This window comes from Rhineura floridana, chromosome 4 (assembly GCF_030035675.1).
Source record: "Rhineura floridana isolate rRhiFlo1 chromosome 4, rRhiFlo1.hap2, whole genome shotgun sequence".
NCBI classification, from domain to species: domain Eukaryota; kingdom Metazoa; phylum Chordata; class Lepidosauria; order Squamata; family Rhineuridae; genus Rhineura; species Rhineura floridana.
The window spans coordinates 46,408,644-46,432,954 of NC_084483.1; the positions used below are offsets into that span (position 1 = coordinate 46,408,644).

General features: G+C 40.4%; 1 protein-coding gene across 1 annotated transcript in view; it reads right to left on the reverse strand.

The window, feature by feature from the left end:
- The window catches only part of CSMD1 (CUB and Sushi multiple domains 1), a 1,745,606-nt gene that overhangs the window by 629,439 nt on the left and 1,091,856 nt on the right, over positions 1-24,311 (reverse strand). The window contains exon 7 of the mRNA XM_061622907.1: positions 16,462-16,539. Within this exon, the coding sequence (XP_061478891.1) occupies positions 16,462-16,539 (78 nt within the window). The remainder of the gene's footprint in view (positions 1-16,461; positions 16,540-24,311) is intronic.

Sequence of the window (24,311 nt, forward strand, 5' to 3'; positions counted from 1 at the left end):
AGCTCTCTTCACAGCTAGAACTGCGAAAAGCACTTTGAAGGTTAGTTTAGCTCCTGCAGTGACAAAGGCCTATTTTGTAGAAACAAGTATAATTTACTAATCTGATTTATGAAGCAATCTCCACAATTTAATAAAATAGCATTGCATAATATTATTACATAGGAATGTGTATGATTGTTGAGAATGCTAAAATCTTTAACACTTGGGAAAATCTGTATTATTACGTGTTATGATTGAACAAAGTAGATCAGGGTAATTATCCCTCTTGTTTCATTAAAGCTTTATGCAACTGTGAGAGTTTAATGCTGCTGTTATTTTTCCCACTGTCAGAAACCATTTCATCGCAAAATCAGCGATTCTCAATAAAGACAGAATTAAAGTATTAACTTCACATTAGAGCACATCACACACTACTGCTCCAGCGTTGTCACAGACTGCTGTGTATCCATCTAACATTCTAATTGAAATAAAAAAGTTCCTCTAGCTATATTCAAATAGTTATGAATCCCAATACTTCACATGGAAAACCTATGAACCTTCAAATGTGGTTTTAAATCAGCTCCCATCAGCCCCAGTCTGCATGGCCAATAATCAGAGATTATGGAACTGTAGCCCAGCAACATTTGAAGGTCCACAGGTTCCACAACCCAACAATAAATGTAAATGTTTGTAAGAGAAGAGGGCTCTCCAATAAGAATTTTCAGCAGCACAAGGCTGCAATTTCCAAGAACCTTTGGAAAGGCCATGATTGTTAAACTAGTTATCAATGCATAACACATATATGCCCATTAAAGGGAAGCAACAAAAGCTAAGTTCAGCCAACCTATTCAAGGGCTAATCTATGCATTGGTCTGGTTCCCACATAATACTAAACCATACTGTATTTAATAAACCACAGGTAAAGCCAAGGCATCTGGTAGCCTATCACTTAAAACTTGGGTTATTACATCACAGAATAGTCAAAAGTAGTAGCAAGAGCAGTCAAGCCTTAAGAGTGGTTTCCATTTTTTGCTTGCTCTACACCCACAACTTTTGGGAGGTGACAGCTCCTTAACCATGGTTAAGCAGGAGGTCCAGGTTAATATATAACACTAAGCTATGGTGAATGTTAAGTGACGTTTATGGACAAACTACAAACCTTGCTTCATAACCAAACTTTAACCATTGTTAATATAAAAAAAATCATAGTTAAGCTTCTGGGCTGCGTTCACACAAAAAACTAAGCCATAGTTTAAAGTTATGTGTGAACCAGTCCAATATGTGGAACTACAAGTGTCTGTGTGGTTTCATCTTCTTGGCTAATAGCAACATTTGCAAGGATGGTGGTGGTGCATTGGGGAAAAAGGATTAAAAATTTGTTCCCCATTCTGAGGCTTCAATCTAACTCAGATCCAGCCACAGATGCTTTCAGGAAAAGAAAAACGGCTTTGGAAAATCTGGTGCCATTCTCCTGCATACACTGCAGTTTGGCCTATAGAATGAGTCAGGTTGCAGACAATGCTGGGCATTTACTCTAGATTATTCAGAGCTCAGTTGTTGCTCTGAACTTTTTGTTCTCTGTTTAAATGTCCATTCACAACAACTATGTAAATATCTTTTGAAGAGAGATCAAGAAATGACATGTTTTATCCACAAGAGGTAGGAATGCCAGGTCAGAAGCATCCCAAACCATGAAATTTCAGGGGTGGGACCTAGTGATGTCACAGGAGCAGGTCCTACTGATGTCATGGGGTCGGCTCAAGTGATGTCACAGGGCCAGGCCCAAGTGATGACATTAAACATGATACCTTAAGCATCAACCACAGTTGCTTGCAGCATACAATTCAAACAAAAACAATTCTCTGATTGGAAATTAAGATAGAAATCTTAGCTAAAAGATAAAGCCTGGGTAGGGAACATTTAATCTAGCCTACTTGCTTTCAGCAAGAAGGGTTTAAGTGCCCTCGGGCCAGCCCAGTCACCAGAAGGCCATTAAATAAGGAATAAATGAGCCTACAGTTGTGGAGATGTTAGATAGGAGCACTCAGGAGTAAATATAGATGCCCCTGAGGGCTGCAATTCTAAACACACTTACCAAGCCCCAAAGAACTCAATAGGACTTACTTCTTAGTATACATGGTTTCAGTTGTGCTGTTGGTAAAGCTTGACTAGGGATCCTCTGTAGAGATGTTCATATCCAAGCAGGGTTGGCAACCCCCTGCCTGTAATGCCCTTCCCCTACCTTGTAACATGACTGCTCCAAACTTCTTTACAGATTTGACCCTTCACTTCAGAAAGAGGTCTGAGAAATGAGTAAGTAAGAAGATTCTCTGCCCTTTTCTGTCTACCTTGTGGACTGCTATAAACTCACTTTGACAGCCAACCCAATTCCAGTGACTAATAATTGACAGAGAATAAACTCATATGGCTAGATCTACCTTCACAGACAGCAGCTTGGGAACAACAATTACAGCCACACTTCCCAATACGTGAATTATTTTATCACTATTGAGCAAGAAACAAACTGACATGCAACCAACAAGGTGCATCATCAGTGGGTTTAAGGGGGTTGAGGTGAGCGCATGGAACCACTGTTATTGCTTCTACAGCTGTAAGGGAGTGAGGTTAAAAGTAAATGAAATGCAAACAGAAAAATAAAAATAAAAGACAATGATGATTTCCTAAATGCAGTACCATACCAAGAACAACAAGGTTCCTGTGAGTAAGGCAGAAAACTCAGCATCCCACAACCAGTCAGGATTCCTAACCAAAAACCAAAACTAAAAAAATCCTGGAAGCCAGTCAGCCAAGATCACAGAAATCCCCATGCAGCACAACCTGACCCAGGCACTGCAGTTAGTGCAGAATGCTGTAGCATGATTGCTGACAATAATGAGACCCTATCAGCACATAACACCTCTGCTCTGAAGTCTGCACTGGTTGCTGATTTGCTACCAGGTCAAGTTCAGGGTGTGTCTTCCATATTACAGGTGTCACATAGTACTTGTTCTGCTCCAGTAAGAAATCAGTTTTTTTAGTATGGCAGCTACACTTTGGAACTCCCTGCCTATTGACATTAGGCGGGCACCTTCATTGTACTCTTTTCAGCACCTGCTAAAAACATTTTTGTTTACGCAAGGCTACCCAGGCAGGTAGAAGCTATTGTGTTTTTATCTGTTTTTAACTCAACATTGGTTTTATTATTTTGAATGTTTTTAAATACCTGTCTAACTATTTTTGCCCAAAAAATTATTGTTTTAATTCGTTCTGTAAACCTCTGAGGTTTTTTTTTTACAATACAGTGGTATATAGATGTTGTAAATAAAATACATAAATACATTTTGGAGTCACTCTGGCCCTTGGGTTTCTTTCCACTTTTAGGAACAAAGGAATCTAACTTATACCGACTCATGCCATTTAATATGATCTAGCTCAGTACTGGTGACATGGACTAGCATTGGCTCTCCAGGATTCAAGGCAATAGTCTTTGCCAGAAATTGAATTTTGAATCTTTGCATGGAAAGCATATGTCCTGCCACTGAGCTACAGCCCTTTCGCTATTTAAAGAAGTATATTTTAAAAGTGTTCTTTTCAATTCACTAATGAATGCACAGCATACCTAGAGCAGATCCACACCATTCATTTAAAGCACATTCAATACACATTTTAGGTACATGGATCCCACTACAGAATCATAGGAACTGTAGTTTGTTAACGGCAGTGGGAACAATAACTGTGAGGGGGAAACTATACTTCCCAGGATTCTTTAGGGGAAGTCATGCACTTTACATGCAAGTTGGATGTGGTTTAAATGTATAGTGTGGATCTACTTAATAAACTTTGCCTGCATGTGAATCGTTTAAATTATTTTTAAAAAATGGAAATGAACTATATGGTTTACTGGGTGACCATGGGCTACTCATCATCTCTTAGCTTAATCTGCCCCTCAGGATGAAAACAGCAGAGGGGAACCATGACCACTCCTAGGAAGAAGGGCACACTGAAAATTTAGAGGAAGTAATAATTTACAACCATAGTGTGAAATCAAATACTTATCAGGACATGGTATGAAGAAATATTTATATAATTATGACTGTTAAAGCTGTTTATTATTTATACAACCTGTAAATATATTTGTAGTGCAATCCTATGTTTCTACTCAGAAGCAAGTCCCAATGTATTCAATGGGGCTTAAACAGGGCAGCTTGCACAGAACTGCAGCCTCAAGTGATAAGGAACACTCACCCAACCCAAAATTCTGATTCATGCTACTTTAAGCTGTTTTGCAACTGTTTATACTTTTTATAGTTATTGGATTTTAAAGGGATTTATTTCTTTTTTTTATCATTAATTTTATTCAAATTTTCAAACACAAAACAAAACAAAAAAGAAACAAATTAAACAATAAAATAAAATGTTGACTTCCGATTTGTCGCAGATCAGTTATAGGTCTATAATATATAACAAACCTGTCTCTTAATATATTACAAAATCACTTTCCTCCAGTAGTTATCTTAATTAATCATCAAATCTCATTAACATCACTTTATTCTTTCCGCAAAAAGTCGAAGAGAGGTTTCCACTCCTTGAGAAATATATCCATCGATTTTTCTCCAAATAAACATGTAAATTAATCCATCTCATCAAGTCTGCTAGGTCCAGTAATTTCAATAGCCATTTTTCCATTATCAGTGTTAATTCCATCTTCCAACTTCCATCCTTGCATCCATAATAATCTTGCTATCATAGTCATAGTCATATAGTAAGAGTCTGATGGGAATTTCCTTCATCACAAATATTTCCTTGCCATCAATTCTGAATGTGTTGCTGAAATATTGTTGTAAAGTCATATCTCTGTTCCTCTTTTTTACGAAATGCACTAGCACATCTCTTGAGAGTTTTTTCATTGTCACATATCTGGAATTAATTCTATAAATTTTCTCTATTTCAAGTTCCATCAAATAATTCCAGTCCAGAAATTCCATCGAAACATTAATAGCTTTATCTCTGATATCTTCATCAATTTCTCCAGGGACAACGCCGAATTCCAAACAGTAATCTTTATCTCCAGGGTCCACAAACTCCAAATATTTTTCCAGTTCCACACTTGATATATCTGTTCCAATCTCCAGGACTTGCATCCTCCCTTTAATTTTTCTTTCATCTTCTATTGCTTGTCCAGTTATATCTTTGATCTCATCTACCTCCTCTCTCATAGAATCCCCTATTTCTTTCAGCTCCTGCTTCATTTTGCCAAATTCAATTTTCATCTCTTGTCTACCCTGTCTCAGCTCCCGTTTCGCCATCTCAATCTCATCCATTATTTTCTGAAACATATTTAGAGAGAGGACCCCTTCCTGTACATCCAGGGTCTCAGCCACTTTCTTGATTGTCATTCTTAAGACCGAGAAAAAAAAACCCTTCAATTTCCAATATAGCCACTATTCCCAAGCAGAGAGCAATTTATTTCTTTTTCCAGCAACAAAAGAGTTAATATTCCATGCCTGTTGACATCATCTGGCCAGCACAGTTCTTATCTCCCGCACGTCCAAGAATGCAAAACAAATATGGTTCACAGCGCCGAACAATTAGTAACATACACGAACAGCAGATTCGTCTAAAGAAAGTAGTCCAAGAAAAAATAGTCCCAGACATATATATATCAAATAATCATCTAAATCAGATTTTCTCTTCAGGTAAGTTGCCCCTCATCCATTTTAATCTTTATAGTTTCCAAATTCAGGCCAGCTTTTTGCAAAAAAAAAATAAGATAAGGTTTTTTTTAATTTTCTTTCCTCCTCCTTAATTCCTTGTATAAAAGAGAGAAGTGTAACTCACCCAGGTATCTTGATTGCTGATTCTTAAACAAATCTCTTTTGCTGTAGTAATTTAAGCCAAATGATAAGATTAGACAGAAGAAAGCTCGCCTGTTGTAGATCGTTTAAAAGAAAAACATCTCGCTTTTTTCCAGTCCAGCTTGCTGGAAGTCCTAACTCCGTCCTCGGCTGCTAGGTATGCCTTCTTTTCCCAGGGAATTCCTGATCAATTCCAGCCACCGACAGCCCAACGAAGTTTCTGTGGATAATCACTTCGGTTCACCCTTGCCTGGGAGAACATTTATACCAGTCAAAGTTCCGTTTTGACTGATTTTAAACTGAAAAAGGCTTCCTCTGAGACAGAGCTCATCTCAGAGGCAGCCACAGGCGGAGCAATCCTTCCGGGAAGTCTAAAGGGATTTATTTCTTGTTGTGAGTTGCCTTGGTTTACAATTAGCAATCCTACCTCACAGGGTTGTTGTTATTATTATTATTATTATTATTATTATTATTATTATTATTATAATAATAATAATAATTTATTTGTTAGTCACCTATCTGTCCGAGTTAACGGACACTCTAGGCGACTTACAGCAACACATTAAAATACACTATGCAAACAAGAACACAATAATCAATTAGTCTAAAACATCAGTTAATATATCATAAACTACTCCATCCCAAGAATCCCGTAGGCCTGCCTGAATAGCCAGGTCTTTAAGGCTCGGCGAAAACCCATCAGGGAGGAGGCATGTCGAAGATCAAAAGGGAAAGAGTTCCAGAGGGTGGAGGCCACAACCGAGAATGCCCTCTCTCTGGTCCAATCCATAATTGGTGATGCTGGAGGCATCCTTCAGATAAACTGGGCCGGAACCGTATAGGGTTTTAAAGGTCAACACCAACACCTTGAATTGGGCCCGGTAAGCAACTGGTAGCCAATGTAGGTCTACTAACACTGGCGTAATATGATTCCGGTGACGGCTATGCTTGATCAAGCGTCCTGCCACATTCTGTACCAGCTGCAATTTCCGGACCGTTTTCAAGGGTAACCCCACATAGAGCGCATTACAGTAGTCTAAGCGAGAGGAAACCAGGGCATGTATCACTCGTGGGAGCAGATGCATAGGAAGGTAGGGTCGCAGCCTCTGTATCAGATGTAATTGATACCAAGCTGCCCGGCTCACTGCCGAAACCTGAGCCTCCATGGACAGCTGGGAGTCAAGAATGACCCCTATGCTGTGGACCTGGTCCTTCAGGGGTAATCTTACCCCGTTAAGTACCAAGTCTATATCTCCCAGCCTTCTCTTGTCACCCACGAGCAACACCTCTGTCTTATCAGGGTTCAGCTTCAGCCTGTTCTCGCCCATCCATCCACTTACGGACTCCAGGCATTTGGACATGGTATTCACAGCCAACTCTGGTGAAAATTTAAAGGAGAGATAGAGCTGAGTGTCATCCGCATATTGGTGACACTGCAGCCCAAAACTCCTGATGATAGCTCCCAGCGGCTTCACATAGATGTTGAACAGCATGGGGAGAGGATAGAACCCTGTGGCACTCCACAATTAAGAGGCCAAGGGTCTGAAACCTCATCCCCCAATGCCACCCGTTGTTACTTGCCTGAGAGATAGGAATGGAACCACCGTAAAACAGTGCCCCCTATTCCCAATCCCTCCAGACGATTTAACAAGATACCGTGGTCAACGGTATCGAAAGCCGCTGAGAGATCCAGGAGGACGAGGAAGGTATATTCTCCCCTATCCAATGCCCTCCTCATATCATCCACCAGAGCGACCAAGGCTGTTTCAGTTCCATGTCCAGTCCTGAAGCCCAATTGGAATGGATCTAAATTGTTGGGAAGACTCCATACATACTCTAGATCTGGTTTTTGCAACTGGACATGGAGTTGGTGATGTGAATGTGTGGGGGGCTTACATCAGTCCCTCTTTCATGGACAGATCACTGCTTGCTGAAGTTTAGACTCACAGCAGCTTTTCCCCTCTGCAAGGGTGGGGGACCTATTAAGTTGGTCCGCCCCCAGAGACTAATGGATCCGGATGGTTTCCAAAGATCTCTGGGGAGTTTTCCGGCTGATAGGGCTGGCGCTCCTGTCAAAACCCTGGTCGAACTGTGGAATACAGAAATGACCCAGGCAGTTGACATGATTGCTCCTGAGCGCCCTCTCCTGTGTAGAGCTCGTACGGCTCCATGGTATACCCCAGAGCTGAGAGTGATGAAACAATATCGAGACGGCTTGAGTGCAGATGGAGACAAACTCCTGGTGGATGCAATTATACACTCTTAAGTGCCTATGGTAAGCTGTATTTAGGGGCATTAAGGGCAGCAAAAAAACACTCTGCCCCCCAGCGGAGCTCTTCAGAATTGTTCGGGGGCTATTACGATCTGGCCCCAGGGACAAGGTAGAACCATCTGAGGCCTGCTGTGATGAATTTGCTAGGCACTTCCAGGATAAAATCTTTAGCGTCCGCCAGGACTTAGATTCCAGTGTTATAGCAGATGAATCAAGTGAGGTATCCAGAGCACAGCCTTGTCCCGATTTCTTGGATGAGTTTCAGTTGGTGCAGCTTGAGGACGTTGACAAGGTGCTTGGACAGGTTCGTGCAACCACTTCTGTGCTGGGTCCTTGCTCTTCTTGGCTAGTAAAAGCTAGCAGCCGGCTGAGCCAGGGAGGTTATTAATGCTTCTCTGTGAGAGGGGGTGGTCCCTGGCTGCCTGAAAGAGGCAGTAGTGAGACCACTCCTGAAGAGTCCCTCCCTGGACTCAGAAAATCTTAATAACTATAGGCTGGTAGCAAATGTTCCATTCCTGGGCAAGGTCCTTGAATGAGTGGTTGCAGGCCAGCTCCAGACACTCTTGGATGAGACCGATTATCTGGATCCATTTCAGTCAGGTTTCAGGCCTGGTTTTGGCACGGAAACAGCCTTGGTCGCCCTGTATGATGACCTTTGTCGGGAGACAGACAGGGGGAGTGTGACTCTGCTGATTCTCCTTGATCTCTCAGCGGCTTTCAATACCATCGACCATGGTATCCTTCTGGGGAGACTGGCTGAGTTGGGAGTAGGAGGTACTGTATTGTGGTGGTTCTGCTCCTACTTGGCAGGTTGCCTCCAGAAGGTGGAATGTTGCTCGGCACACTGCACTCTCCAGTATAGTGTTCCGCAGGGGTCAGTTCTGTCCCCCATGCTGTTCAACATCTACATGAAACCATTGGATGCGGTCATCCGGAGCTTTGGAGTGTGTTGCCATCAGTATGCTGATGACACGCAGCTCTATTTCTCCTTTTCATCCTCTTCAGGTGAGGCTGTCAATGTGCTGAACTGGTGCCTGGCTGCAACAATGGACTGGATGAGGGCTAATAAACTGAGGCCCAATCCAGACAAGACTGTGATGCTGCTAGTGGGTGGTTCCTCTGACCAGATGGTGGATGTCCAACCTGTTCTGGATGGGGTTGCACTCCCCCTGAAAGAGCAGGTTCGTAGCTTGGGGGTTCTCCTACAACCATCTCTGTCACTTGAGGCTCAGGTAGCCTCGGTAGCACGGAGTGCCTTCTACCAACTTTGGTTGGTGGCCCAACTACGTCCCTATCTGGACAAGGATAACCTGGCTTCAGTTGTCCATGCTCTGGTAACCTCCAAATTAGATTACTGCAATGCACTCTACATGCGGCTGCCTTTGAAGACGGTTCGGAAACTGCAGCTTGTGCAAAATGCAGTGGCCAGGTTGGTAACAGGGACCAGACAGTCCGAACATATAAAACTGATTCTGGCCCTCTAGCGTTGGCTGCCTGTATGTTTCCGAGCTCGATTCAAGGTGCTGGTTTTGACCTATAAAGCCTTACATGGCTTGGGTCCACAACAGCTGATGGAACGCCTCTCCCGATACAAACACCCATACACTACGTTCAAGATCAAAGGCCCTCCTCCGGGTGCCTACTCCAAGGGAAGCTTGGAGAATGGCAACAAGGCAGAGGGCCTTCTCAGTTGGCCCCCAAATTATGGAATGACTTTGCTGACAAGGTGCCCCTAGTGCCGATACTGTTATCTTTTCATCGCCAGGTCAAGACTTTCCTCTTCTCCCAGGCATTTTAGCATGTGTTTTATACTCTTTAGATTTTTAAATTGTGTTTTAATTTGTTTTTATAAGATCTGTTTTAAATTGTGTTTGTTTTAATGTTTTTAGTTACTTTAAACCGCCCAGAGAGCTTCGGCTATGGGGCGGTATACAAGTATAATAAAATAAATAAATAAATAAATAAATAATACAGACAGACACACTGGAGATGTAAAAATACATAGACCCCATATAATAGCTTATTGTCAAAACCAGATGGTCATTGCAAAACATTCTTTAAAAAAATAAAATCAGTATTAGTTTCCTACAAAATAAAAGCTGTGATACCTATGTAAGCCCTGCCTAATTGCTTTAAAAATAGGATTGAGGGGAAGAGAAAGATTTATAACACAAGCACAATCCTTTCCTATGTTCACTCAAAAGTCCTATTAATTTACAGCACAATCCTAACCATGTCTACTCAAAAGGAAGTTCTGTTGAATTCAGTGGGGTTTACGCCAGGCATGTGGGATTAGCATTGCAGCTTTACTCTCAGAAAAGCAAGTATTGGACTAAAGCTTCATATTGGGAAGTTTTTAAAATAGTGACTCCTTCACACAACAGAAAAAAAGACTTTTGGTACTGGTGAAAGGTATATATACTTACTCAATTTCTGAGATTTTCAGATAAACAGGAAAGAAAACAAGTTTTCTACATTTGCAATGCAGTCTAGGTACTGCCTGGAGGCCCAGAAATTCCTTGTTAATCACAACCCTGACTTCACTTATTGGTTACAAACCTGAAAGGGCAGGGTTAGAACAGCCAGCTAAGAGATCATTTCACTGAAGTTATGGGAAAGGGTGGCTGGCATCTCACGAACCAGACCACCTAGAAACTTTGTTTTTAAAATGAAAGCTGAGAGTCTGAAGATTAAGTTGACTCACCTGGAGACCCAGAGAGGACCCCCAAGATCTGGAGTCTCCGGCCAAAAAACAGATATCTGGCAACCCTAACAAAATGTATTAATTATAATTCCCATCTTGTTGGCTGGCCTGCAGGGCTCCAATAGCAATCGGACTTTGCAGCTGTGTCAGGAGGAGTCCTGGCATGGCTTCAAAGCTCTTGCAGTGGCATGCTGGGATTGGGCAGGGTGGGGCTATTTAAGCCCTATTTTGCCCCTCCTTGGCCCCTTTCAAGCCTTGTACGATTGACACCCTTCCTCCCTGGTGGCAGTATTGGTTGCTATATAGAGCTGGGTAGGAATTTTTTGCTTGTTGGCCTTCATTTGCTGACAAGTGTTTTTCTACCCTGTATGGTTCTTTTAATTTGACCGATTGGTTTATTTTTAATTCGGTGAATTTGTTTAATTTGGATTTGGCTGATTGTTTCTTCCCTTGACAAGTAGTTTATTACTTTAAATAGGTTAATTTAGTCATGTTTGGCAGATATGTACAGGAATTTTCCAGGGTAGGGCTTGATAACCACCCTTAGGCACCCTTTAAGGTGAAAGGTGGGACCTGACACTTGCCTCCCAAGCTAGTGAGGCCTGTTGGAAGTGTAAGATTCACTTTTGGGCCTAGCTTGTAACACCCACTTGGAGTTGTGAGGTCCTGAGATGGGATGGATCAGAACGGCCTCCCTAACCACCCCTAGGGATTGGGGCTAGTGGAAAGGAAATGGGCTTGTGGATGACCCCCTTTCATGTGGTAGGGTGTCCTTGCTCAATTGGTTAAGTGTTAGGTCCTGCACAATCACTCTGCAGATCATTTGCATAATCATTCCCTTAATTGGCTTTATCTAAATTATATGGTCCTTGTTTTACCCACACTTCACCTTGCCATTTCCTGACTGCAGTTGTAAAAATGGCTTATTCCTGTTGCTTTTATGCTTTTGGAAAGCTATGAATAAAGCTGAATATGAATTTCATATATGCTAATTGCTGCAACATTAGTAAAATACATTATTAAATTAATGAATGTATGCTGTATTTTAGTAAAACAACTTTCATTGAGTAAATAAATTAGTACTTAATATTTGAAATATTTGTCAAAGTATGTGTATTTTGTATTTTAATTACTCAAACATGTTTACTCAGGTACGAATGTGTTTGCAGGATAGCAGCAGATTAATACTGGCAAGTGAAAATATTTTCTTCATTTAACAATGTGCTTTACAACCATTTACACCTTACATTGAGCAGTGAGGTTAAAGATATTGTCTGAAACAAACAGAAGGTTGGTTAAGCATAGAATCTTAGTAATTTAATCCTATTACTTATCCAACACTGCATTATCCATCAATAAACCATGAAGTGGTCCTTTACATGTTTACAGCAAAGCAAGGTCTAACTAAAGTGGCCAGGTGTCCTATTTTACAGAGGACAGGACAATCACCTATTTGAAGGCATACTCCATTTGAAGGATGTACATTTGGGTAGTCCTATTTTTAAGATATCTACAGGTAGAGAGAGTAAGGGGCTTAAAGGTGCCCATCAACAGTTAGCAGGTGGACAGCAAACTGGGCAGCCACACCTTGTCAAGGTATCAGATGGTGGGGTGGGTAGCAGCATTCACCTGACCTCCCAACAAGAGACAGGGAGGGGTGAGGAGGTTGCATGGTGCAAACACACTGACAGGAGTGCCAGATTGGCTTCACCAGTGCATTTGCACTGCATAAAACTTCCCTCCTCCTCACCCCTCTCCTTCCCAGCAAGCAGCAATGACTCAGCTGTCAAGAGGTAAGGTGACCACTGCCACCCCATTAGACTGCCTTCTACTGCCTGGTCACAGTCTTTCCCTGCTATGGTGAGATGCATGTTTTTTCTATTTAAGTTATAATAATTATTTCTATATTTGTGCATATGAATATGAATGAGCATATGCAGATTTTATGCAAATCTGTGTAACTAAAAACCAGACTGTGCAGATAGGGTTGCATTCTGTTTGAAATGGCTCCCCATGAGTTCTGTGGGAAAGAATATGCTAATGATGGGGGATAATTTTGGAAAGGGGAAGGGGTTCAGAGATGAGATTCTCCCCATACCATTTGTCTCATAAATGCCATGTGACTATCCTCATCTACTCATTTCCCTCCTCCCCACACTTTCACAAACTTACCATGTTATGGTATGTTGGGAGAAAACAGAAGCCAACCATTCTTCTAAGCTGTATTACATTGCTGATATAAAAAAAAATCTGGGGATTTTTATTCCTTCCCAACTCATTGAGCTAGAGGAATAATAAAACTGCTGTTCCCAGAATTAAGCTGAGGGCTATTTTAAGCTGTTTCCCACTCTGCAATTAAGGCTTCTGTGCACGTTTGGAGCCTGCTTTGATGTCTTTGGGAAATGAGATTGCCTAGGAGGAATATAAAACAAAACAACAGTTGCCAGTTCCCATCTGCAATGGATGATGGGAGCATGCTCAGAAACCTTTTAATGCCGGCTCTAGAAATTTAAGAAGAAAACTTTGGATAGACGTATTAGCTGATGTTTCCCCTGCTTCTACACCATCGTCATCTTGTGGGAGATGTGGGAAAGAAAGTGGCTGAGCTAGGAATAGTGTAGGAAATTCCCCAAACTTGGTCTTTTAGATCTTTGGGGAATACCCGAGTCTTTTATGAAAATTCTCCCAAAGGTTCAAAGAAGAATGAAGAGGTGGACAGGTCTCACAAATGTCAAGAATAAGCAGGCTGCCATTAATTCCAATACGAGGGAAATAAACTGTGCTCTTTGACAACTGCCTACCACATCCAACACTGGGTAGTGACAGATTTGTGGGGGTGCATTCCATGGAGGATACTTTCATGGGATGAATTCCTGCAGGTCTTTCCTTCAGAAATATGGGCATTTTGTATTTGTACAGCTAGCCATAGATCTGGCAATAGGGTGAGAGTGAAGAAGCATGAACAATTTTGCTATAATCCTGCAAAGCATCATAGATTGTTGTGAACTCAACACAAATGAAGCAGTATGCATACACTTTAAGACAAAATTATATTGTTTGCAAAACTCACCCTGAGTTTTTATATCCCAGTGCATTACATTAGCAGTAATTTCTCCAAAATTGTTAACCAAAGTAAATAATGCCTTTCCCCCTCATTTTCCTCATGCATCCAACACTGAAACAGCAGGGCTAACCTGTCCTAGAATTAGCTGTTTTGGCATCAACCACTGAGTAACACAGCATGTGCCATCAATTCATCTAAATATGTTACAGCAGATCAATACTGAATCTGTAAAGCCATTTGTTCTTAGACTCTACATGGCAAAAACTGTTCCCTTAAAAATAACTCATTTTTTCTACCTTTGAGACAAAACGGAACATCAGCACTATAACAGTAAACAAGCCCCAGTGCATTTGAAAAATGTTCCTCTCTTTTCCAAATGAGGTGTGTGTTTTGGGGCAGGGTGAGGTTGGCTGTGACAAGTATGTCACCTCGTTAAACACTGCTTTTATGTAAACTTTTATAAATAGGGAACACAACGTTTTGCTTATGCCTCTGGGAAAAAAATCTTATGTATTCAAAACTGAACAAAGTATTAGAGAATAAGGCTGCAGTCTTATACCCATTTCCCAGGAATAAGCCCCACTGAACAGAATGACGCTTACTCCTGAGTAGGCATGTATATGCTTGTGATGTAGATGAAGATATGGCATGTTAAAAATAAAGGGCCCTATTCAACTGACTTGTTACACTAATAAATGCCAGAATAAGGGTTCCCACTAGCACAATGCAACTACCCCCTCTCTTCCCCCATGCACCCCTACATGCTCGCTACATGTGCTCTGGAGGGTCAGGAGAATCCCCAGAACAATGTGTGGAGTGAATATAAAGAGATTGTTCCATTGAGCAAGTAGAAATGCTTGTGCTGTCAGAACAATCTCCTTAGAGCTACATTGAATACAGATGAAAGAATGTAAACCCCAATCTAAACTTCCTTTACACATAACTCATAGAAAATGTTGTTTTATTAGAACACAGAATAAAATTGGTACTCTGATCCAGAGATGCTTAGCTCATGCACAAAGCTGCAAAGTTCTTGGCAAACAGCTGGTCAGTGGTGTCACATTCTGAGCAGCAGCATCTCACTTTCCTTTCAAATCTCTTCTCAAAAGCCACCTTTTCTAATCTCTCTTCCCCATACATTTGCAATGCTCTTAGCATGTAAAGTGCTCAAGATTGTCAAAACAAAGGGTAAAGAAATGCTAGAAGATTTGCAACAGAGACGTTGTATATAATGTTGAAGTGGAAACAAGGAATTAATACGACGTTTATCTTCATTAGCTGATTGTTTGTATTAATAATTCATTTAGATGATAGAATATATAATAGCATCATCACTCTAGAAAAAAATAATAAAATATTTTTTAAAAAAATAAACAGCAGACTGCAACATAAATATTGTTAATAGCATGCCATTTGTTCATGTTCTGTAATTATAAGTGTATCCCACAAGATATACTCCAAACAAGTAACCACCTTCAGCTTTACAGATTCAAATGCGCACTCTAAGGAAACCAAAGCTGCAGTCCTGTACACTTTAAGTCCCACTGAACTCAATGTTCAGTGAATGTAATGAGGATTACATTTCTGTAGGATTGCACTGTAAGGCCCCATCTGCACTAAACACTGAAAACAGTATTATACAACTTTAAACAGTCATGGTTCCCCTAAAAAATCCTGGGACCTGTAGTTTGCTGAGAGTTGTTAAGAGACCCCTATTCATCTCACAGAGCTACAATTCCCGGATTCCTTCTTCCCAGGGAACTCATTACAATTCATCAGCATTTAAGTGAGGATTTTGTTTAATATACATCTTTGTGTATGCAGTTTTACCTAATATACATTTGTGTATGTTCTTTTCACTAATATATGTAATCTATACCTTAGTTAGTATATACATTTTTGTGCATATTATTTGGCTAGAGGACTGCACTGCAAAATTCCGAGAAGTGCAGATTTCAAAGGATAACTGTTTCAGTCCACATAACATTTCAGAAACTGTGAATTACATAGGTTTGTCTTTAAATGAGAACCGAATTAAACTCCCCCCATCCCTACTTACAGCACTTCAGACCAGTGCATTAATCAATCTAGGATCTATGATAACCCCTTTTCTGTCCTCTAGAGGGAACACATGCAACATATTCAGAATGAGTTTGTCCTTTTTCCTACAGTGGGTCTAGCTCCAGTTGCGCTTTAAAGTGGGGGAAGGGAGTGCACAAGCCTGGGAAGATGCTAGGTTCATTCACGTCTCACTGACCCATAGTTGACATCACAACACAGCCTTGGATATATTGGCAATAATCTTCCACAGCTTTAACGAAATAGTTTCCTCTTTTCCTTCCACTTTTTCTCTATCCTAATTTCATGAGGATGTGCAGAACCCTCATTGAGAAATTTTGCTAGTTTTGAAATCTTTTGGTTTCCATTGGAATTCCTTGGATGTTTTGCAACCACAATAGCAACTCAACATTTTTGATTTAAGTTTTTCTCAACATTTGGTTTTAACTCCATACATGTGTGTCTTTCGGAACTAATAATCGGAGATAACTCACATAGTTTGAAGAGAATAAATTTGTTACAAACTTACAGACTGAATTCTTGTGGTTGCTGTCTTTATTGGGTAGCATCTTGACCCCTCTTGATTTTAGTTCAATTGCCTTTTTAACTGTAAAAGAAAAAAGAGGGTTTTTTTCCATGACAAAATGATGGAATACATATTGCATTCAAGATTTTTTACTCAATTGTGAAGAAAAATGGATACAAGGATAAAGGATACAAGGCAGCAGATTACTCTCCTATAAGTAAATGTTTCATTCAGTCACAATTTAAAATTATGTTGAAGAGAAGCGATTGTCTCCTCCCAAAGGTTCCTAATTGCTCTACTGTAACTTGTTGAATAAATATGCATGTTTATATATGAAAATAGATACAAATGTTAAGCACTTTATCATAACAGAATAGAGTTCAAACATGTTTGAATCTTCTATTGAATTCATTGGGACTCAAATCTGGGCTAGGTTTGCCCCATCATGCTTCATTTTTTCCATGGTTGAGTAGCTACAGATGTTGTTGTTGTAATAATAAGCACCATCAGCCCCTCACCCTAAGGTCCTAGGGTAGGTCACCGCAATGTAAATTACAACTTTGAAAACAGTTTAAAACAAGTTATAATCCCAAGAATAGGATGGGTCCTAAAAGTATACATCTCAAGTGTCAAAGGCCAAGGTGAAGAGGTGTGTCTTCAAAATATGACAAAAACTGTACAGTGAAGATGCCAGATGCACCTCTGTGGGGAGGGAATGCCACAACCTAGGGACTGCCACAGAGAATCCCCTGGCACAGGCCACCCCCCCCCAGCTTCTGTGGGTGGTTGAATTACCAACAGGAATCCTCTGCTGATCTTAATGCCCAAGACAGCTTTTTAGAGAAGGAGGTGATGTTTCAGATAATTGGGCCTAAGTTATTTGTGTCTATAAATACTAGCACGAGCACATTTAATTGGGCTGGGAAACAAACTGGCAACCAATGTGGCTGTTTTAAAACAGGGGTTATATGACTTCTAAATTTCCATTCAAATCAATGTGCCATGTCCTCAACAGTCATCTCGAGGACCCTGAACTCTTTCCTGAATTGGCTTCAAGACAAGTTATGCATCATGAAAGCATAAGAAGAGCTTGTTGGATCAGGCCAGTGGCCCATCTACTCCAGCATCCTGTTCTCACAATGGCCAACCAGATGCTCAAGGGACGCTTGGAAGCAGGACCTGAGTACAAGAGCACTCTCCCCGCCTGCAGCTACCAGCGGCTGGTTGCACAGGCATACTGCCTCCTACTGTGGTGGCAGAGCCCAGCCGTCATAGCCAGTAGCCTTTGATAGCCTATCCTCCATGAATTTGTCTATTCTCCTTTTAAAGCTGGGAGGAAGGGTGGGATATAAATCTAATAAATAAATAAATAAAGCCATCCAAGTTGGTGACCATCACTGCCTCTTGTGTGAGCGAATTCCATCGTTTAACCATGCAGTGCATGAAAAAGTTATATAGTGATAACAATACTATTCTTTCTAAGCAACAAGACTTTTACCAGCCAGCTTCACTGATGGCAAAGTTTGACCAGAGAAAGTCACTGAGCATGTAACACTACCTTGAAGAACCCCTATTCCATAGGAAAAGCCACTTTGGGGTAATTGTTGTTGTTTGATTTATATTCCGCAATTCCTCCCAGCAGAAGCCCATTATTATGGGCAAAATAATGGTGGTGGACAAGGATACTTAATCTTTACCCCCACTTGCCACTTTACCGCTTTGTCCCCAAGCATCTTCCCTTCTAGAAGCTGATTGCTACAAAATAGTCATTTGAAACCGTGCAGGAGGGAGCTGCTTGGAGGATAGAAAACACTGGGTGGGGGAAAGGTTAAGTGCTCCTTCCCTTCAGCCAATGGGTTATTTCTCCATTCATAAACACCACCACCCAATGTGAGTTTTCCTGTGGCAATGAGTCTACTGTGGCATGCATTCCTGTGTAATTTGGCATTGAGTTAGTTGACTAACAAACATAATTCAGATTTAAAGTTAGTTAACTTTCCCCTGTTGAAATCAGAATAATATAATTTTGGTAAACATGCAAGACAGATATTTGTTAATATTAAATTGGATTATCAGTTTCTTAGTTTTAATTAGTTAACACTGCAGGCTGTTGCAGCAGGTTACTTTCTGCCTGCTTATCAAAGTACGACACTCTAATAAAGCTTTATTGAAATGATTGAAGGAAGTTCCATTAGAAAGCCACGGATATCAGACAACTCTTTTTTTAAATCATGCTGGCAGTTTCTGTCAATGTTTTTGAAGTGTCTCAACTGGTATTAATGTTCTCATTACTGAATTTCATAGGAGCCATAAAAGCATTATTGCCTTTTTATGTTGTTCTGTCTATGAGAGACAGAGAGGGTGAGAAATTACAAGCCTTCAACAAATTTCCCTCCACAACAATTCTCTGGTTTGTCTATTGCAATATGAGAGATTCTCTATTAATTTTTTAATGATATTTGTTCATCATTATTTCCTAAGTACTACTGGGATCTCAGGTATTTCTTGCAATGTGACAATTTACCTCAATATTGTTCTGGAAGCAACATACTGTATACAATCACTTCCATTTGATGTCATATCTTGCACAAGAAGAGTAACTACCACTTGCACATATATCATGGTTCCCATATGAAGATCCCAAAATAGTTCCTGCTTTGTAGCATTTACACATCAGAGTTTGTTCCAGAAAGGTCCTGCTGTGATGCTTCCCCCTTTGAGAAATGGATAATCATCCCAGAGATCCATGTGATGCCAACAGTGGCCTCTGGAGTGAACTTGGATTGTTGTGGGGATTAAATGAGAGAGGAAAACTATGCACAGCACCATGAGCTCCTTGGGGAACAAGTGGGATATAAATGCAGTAAATAACAATCATTTCCTAGTTGTAGAGGTGATGGAACATTTATTTTGTGTTCCTCTTAGCCCCATGGGGGTAAGGGAGCCGAGAAAAGCACAAAAATGATTTCCTCCCTCCATTCCTCCAGGCGCTTCTTCCATTGAGAAACATGAGCTTGTCCCAGAAGCCTTTGCAGGAATGCCTGGAGGCTATGGAGAAGCAGGTCTTCCAGCTTCTTCCTTCTCTTTCTTATCCCTAGTTGAGGAGGGGATCAATAAAGTAAGGGAGCTATAATGAGGAAGGTGAAGCAGCAAAGTTAGGGGGTATGGGCACATTATGCTTGAGACACCACAAAAATCTGTCACTAGCCCTGAGGTTGAATACTAACTGAAGTTTGGAACTGACAACTGGAGGTCACAGAGCTAAATCTGCCAGTCTAAACTGAACCACCTCTCCCTCCATTGCACCCTTCGGACAAGATAATTCTGTGGATACCCATCTTCCATGTCTTCCCTTCAGTGCTTCCTTGTTAAACTAGTGCTGAGCAGAGCAATTCTGTAAATCAGCTGCAACATCTCCAACAGAGCAAGGCATTTTGCCTCTTGAGATAGACTTGAGCCTCATTTTGAGGTTACTGGTTAGGGCTGAGATCTCAAACATGATACCAGCTGGCACCACAGCACGTCAGACACGCCTCCCCAGTGTCTGCAAAAGCCCCCTGCCTCCCACATTTTTTATATAAAACTAGGTTTTTGGGGCTTTTGGAAGGTGGTTTACTTATCATAATTGGGGGGTTGTTTGGTTGCCCTTGGGAAGGGAAAATTCTGATTTTTTTGCCTGTGTTTTAGTTGGGTAAAGTTTTTTTGGCTGGAGGTGTGCGTTTTGAGCATTGCCAGTTTTTCTTCTTCAGAATGGGTATATCCATGATAGTGTCTTCTCATTATGTGTCCAAAATATAATAACCTCAGTTTCATCATTTTAGCTTGACAGTTATGGTTTAATTTGTTCTAATACCCAATTATTTGTCTTTTTCGCAGTCCATGGTATGCGCAAATTTCTCCTCCAACACCGCATTTCAAATGAGTTGATTTTTCTTTTATCTGCTTTTTTCACTGTCCAACTTTCACATCCATACATAGAGATAGGAAACACCATGGTCTGAATGATCCTGACTTTAGTGTTCAGTGATACATCTTTGCATTTGAGGACTTTTTCTAGTTCTCTCATAGCTGTCCTCCCCAATCCTAGCCTTCTTCTGATTTCTTGACTATTGTCTCCATTTTGGTTAATGACTGTGCCAAGGTATTGATAATTCTTGACAAGTTCAATGTTCTCATTGTCAACTTTAAAGTTACATAAATCTTCTGTTGTCATTACGTTAGTCTTTTTGACGTTCAGCTGTAGTCCTGCTTTTGTGCTTTCCTCTTTAACTTTCATCAGCATTCTTTTCAAATCATTACTGGTTTCTGCTAGTAGTATGGTATCGTCGGCATATCTTAAATTATTGATATTTGTCCCTCCAATTTTCACATCTCATTCATCTTGGTCCAATCCTGCTTTCCATATGATATGTTCTGTGTATAGAATAAATAAATAGGGTGATAAAATACATTCCTGTCTCACACCCTTTCCGATGGGGAACCAATCGGTTTCTCCATATCCTGTCCTTACAGTAGCCTCTTGTCCAGAGTATAGGTTGTGCATCAGGACAATCAGATGCTGTGGCACCCCCATTTCTTTTAATGCATGCCATAGTTTTTCATGATCTACACAGTCAAAGCTTTGCTGTAATCTAAAAAGCACAGGGTGATTTACTTCTGAAATTTCTTGCTCCATTCCATTATCAACGTATGTTTGCGATATGATCTCTGGTACCTCTTCCCTTTCTAAATCCAGCTTGGACGTCTGGCATTTTTCACTCCATATATGGTAAGAGCCTTTCCATATTATTTATTTTGATAATTTATATACCACTTAATTACAATCTATAAATGGTGTACAGCAAGCTCAACAAATACAATAGAGATAAAATCGACTAAAAATGCCAGCTGAAATGCACAACCTATAGGGTTCTATTTTATTGTATTTATTGCCATTTGTATCAGCTGAAAGCTTTCATTCTCCTGGTCCATTTAAAACTATTACAATTTTGCAAAATTGGCTATTTGGAACCAGCCCCCAAAATAATTGTGAATCTAAAATGTTCTAAATATTATTATACCTATATTAATTCCAAATAGTGAAAGAGGGGAGGGGAGGGGAGGGTGTATTTCTGCAGCAGTGCTTGAATCATGATAAATTAATGCTACTAGTCTGAGAACAAAGAGAAAAAACAGGTAAGAGTTTTCTCCACCCCATTTTAATGTATTTAGATTTATTTTGATTAGTTTTATCAGACAATAAACATCTTCAGTCAATTGTGCCCATTGATTATATTATCAAATGTAGTGTAAAAATGTCAGATTTGATAAAGAATTCATTGTCCATTTTATGAAAACTTTAGATTGAAGAATATATTCAAAGCATTTGAGATATCAAGAGATACTGGATAAACTTGAAAGTATTATTATTAGCCTCATAAGAGAAATATGCACCAAAAATTAAGAAAAATATATTCAGCAAGGAAACTGACAACTTAAGTTATGTTGAGAATAGGCTCCTGAAATAGAAAAAGCTATGGAAGAAAAGTATGAATAAGTTAGATAAGATGTAAATAGAGATATTATTTGTGCTGTGAATGATGATAATGCTGTTGTTTCAGTAACTGATTAAAATGATAAAAGCCTGTGGGGTTTTTTTTAACCAACATGTATAGACTTTACAACTTTATGGTAAGGATTTACCATAGTTGCAAACCTATTCTACTACATATACCTATAATATATCCTGGGTAAATCCTGGGTAGACAGTGTACATTTTATGAAAGAGTTACCCTAATCAAGTCACCAGGGAGGATAATCTGATTACGCATGTTCCCCATGTTCATGGACTAGCTTTCTTAGCTGAAATAAATTAGGACCTGGGACCACGTGTATTATATTCACTAATAGGCAAAAAAAACCTTATGGTTTAAGAACATACCTATAGTCAACAGATATTTCTATCAAACTTTAACAAGAAGGGAAATTAGGCAGCTATAGTGATTGCACCAGGGGAGCAGGAGACCTGACCTCCTCTCTGAGATATTATACTGCCCTATAAATTTGTCAAAATGCAAACACCATTTGGGTTGGTCTTTCACAGCCCAATCCACTTCCTGTGTAGCTTGGAAGAATTTGGTAACATGTGCGTCTGAGCATATGGTGAGTGGTGGCAACACCCGCCATCTCCAAAGATGGAGAATTACATTTTTGCATGTTTCTTGGTGTTCTTACTTTGCTTCTTTTCTGTGTTACTACAGTTTCTACAGAGAATCTAACCTAGAAAATTATATTTCTCTCATTATTCATCCTAGAAATCTGTGTCAAGTTTATTTTTATTAATTTCAACGCCTTTTATTGGTCAATGTCATATGATGGTGAAGGCAGCCTTTCGTGTTTCAAATTGGAGGTTATGTTCTATTTCTATTTTGGGTGCATAAACAGTTGAATCAAGAACTGCAGTTTGATGTAAAATCAGACTGATTACAGTATGTTACTACTTAGCAATGAATCTACCTGTTGGAAAAAATAAACTTGGCCTGCCTAAGATTTTATTATTATTTATTATTATTATTAAATTTTATTTATACCCCACCTTTCGGCCAAAGGACCTCAAGGTGGCTTACAAAGAAAATTAAACACAGGTATAAAAATACAATAAAAGCAATACAATTTACAAAAATTAAATTAAATAACAAATAACATTATAATAACAAATAGAATTAAATAACAAATAACATCATTATCAGCACCGCCAAGAAAGAGGAGGTGGTGTTAGCGGGGGCGGCAGCTCCCGAGAGGCAGAAGGGCAACAGGCATTTGTTCCAGCAAAGCTGTGCAAGAAGAGTTTGTCCTTTCCTAAGGTGATCAGATGCTTCCGTTTCAAAGGAAAACAACTTGGCCTCTCAGCTAGCATACAGTACAAATCAAACTGTTTCTTAATACCTCTGCTTCCTTTTCCCATTCTGACATGTGCTAAAGTTCCAGTATACACTTGAATTCCTCCTGCAAAATGATGACAGTCAGCACATACCCATGGTGGTGGAGGTTATTATGGTGATGCAGCTCTTTTGGACCCTGCTCATGGTGCTTCTTCTTGGGCACTGGTGGTCTTTCTGTCTCCAGCGGCAATGTAAAGCCTCTGCTGTCTCTCCCCAGAGACCAAAGCAGCTGGCTTTTCTCTGTTATGCCCCAACTTATACACACATGTAGGATGACACCAAAATGGTCCAGGCACACTCTGACTCTATTGACACAGATTTCTTTATCCCCTGCTGCTGGGTGGTTAAGGTCAACTTGGATTCATCCAGAAGCAGAACTTCACAATAAAATTCCTCCGGGACAGCACAGAAACAGCCCATGGCTGTTGCAGTGCTTTGATGTCAGAAGGCAAATGTGAATAAGAGATGAAGGCAAGCGGGGAAATTAATTCAGTACTGGCAAACAACATATCATTTGGCTCAGCAACTCAGAAGAAAGGAGGTTTTTCTTCAGCCTTGTGAAGTCAAGGCTCCAGTTTTTCATAGGGTGGGTGAGCTAAATGCTAAAGGGGAAAAGTCCTCTTGAGACATTCCACCAAAAAAGCCGAAGTTCTTCTTGTGTCCCTTGGATGTGTTCATTGGATGAAAATAAAAAGGCAGGGAGCTCCTCCTGACAGAGCGTGGGGAGAGCAGGCTTGCACTGCCAGACTGCGTGGAGCACTCCCCAAGGAGCAGCCAGCCTGTGCTTTCCAGTCAGGTGGCGTGTCTTTTCAGACAGTACCAAAGTCGGGGGTGGAGGTCTGGGCGTTTCTGGCAGCCGCTTTCTCCTTGTTGTATGCCGCGTGAGGGATTTGGGGTTTATCACTCTTTCTCTCCCCCTTGACGCCCAACTCC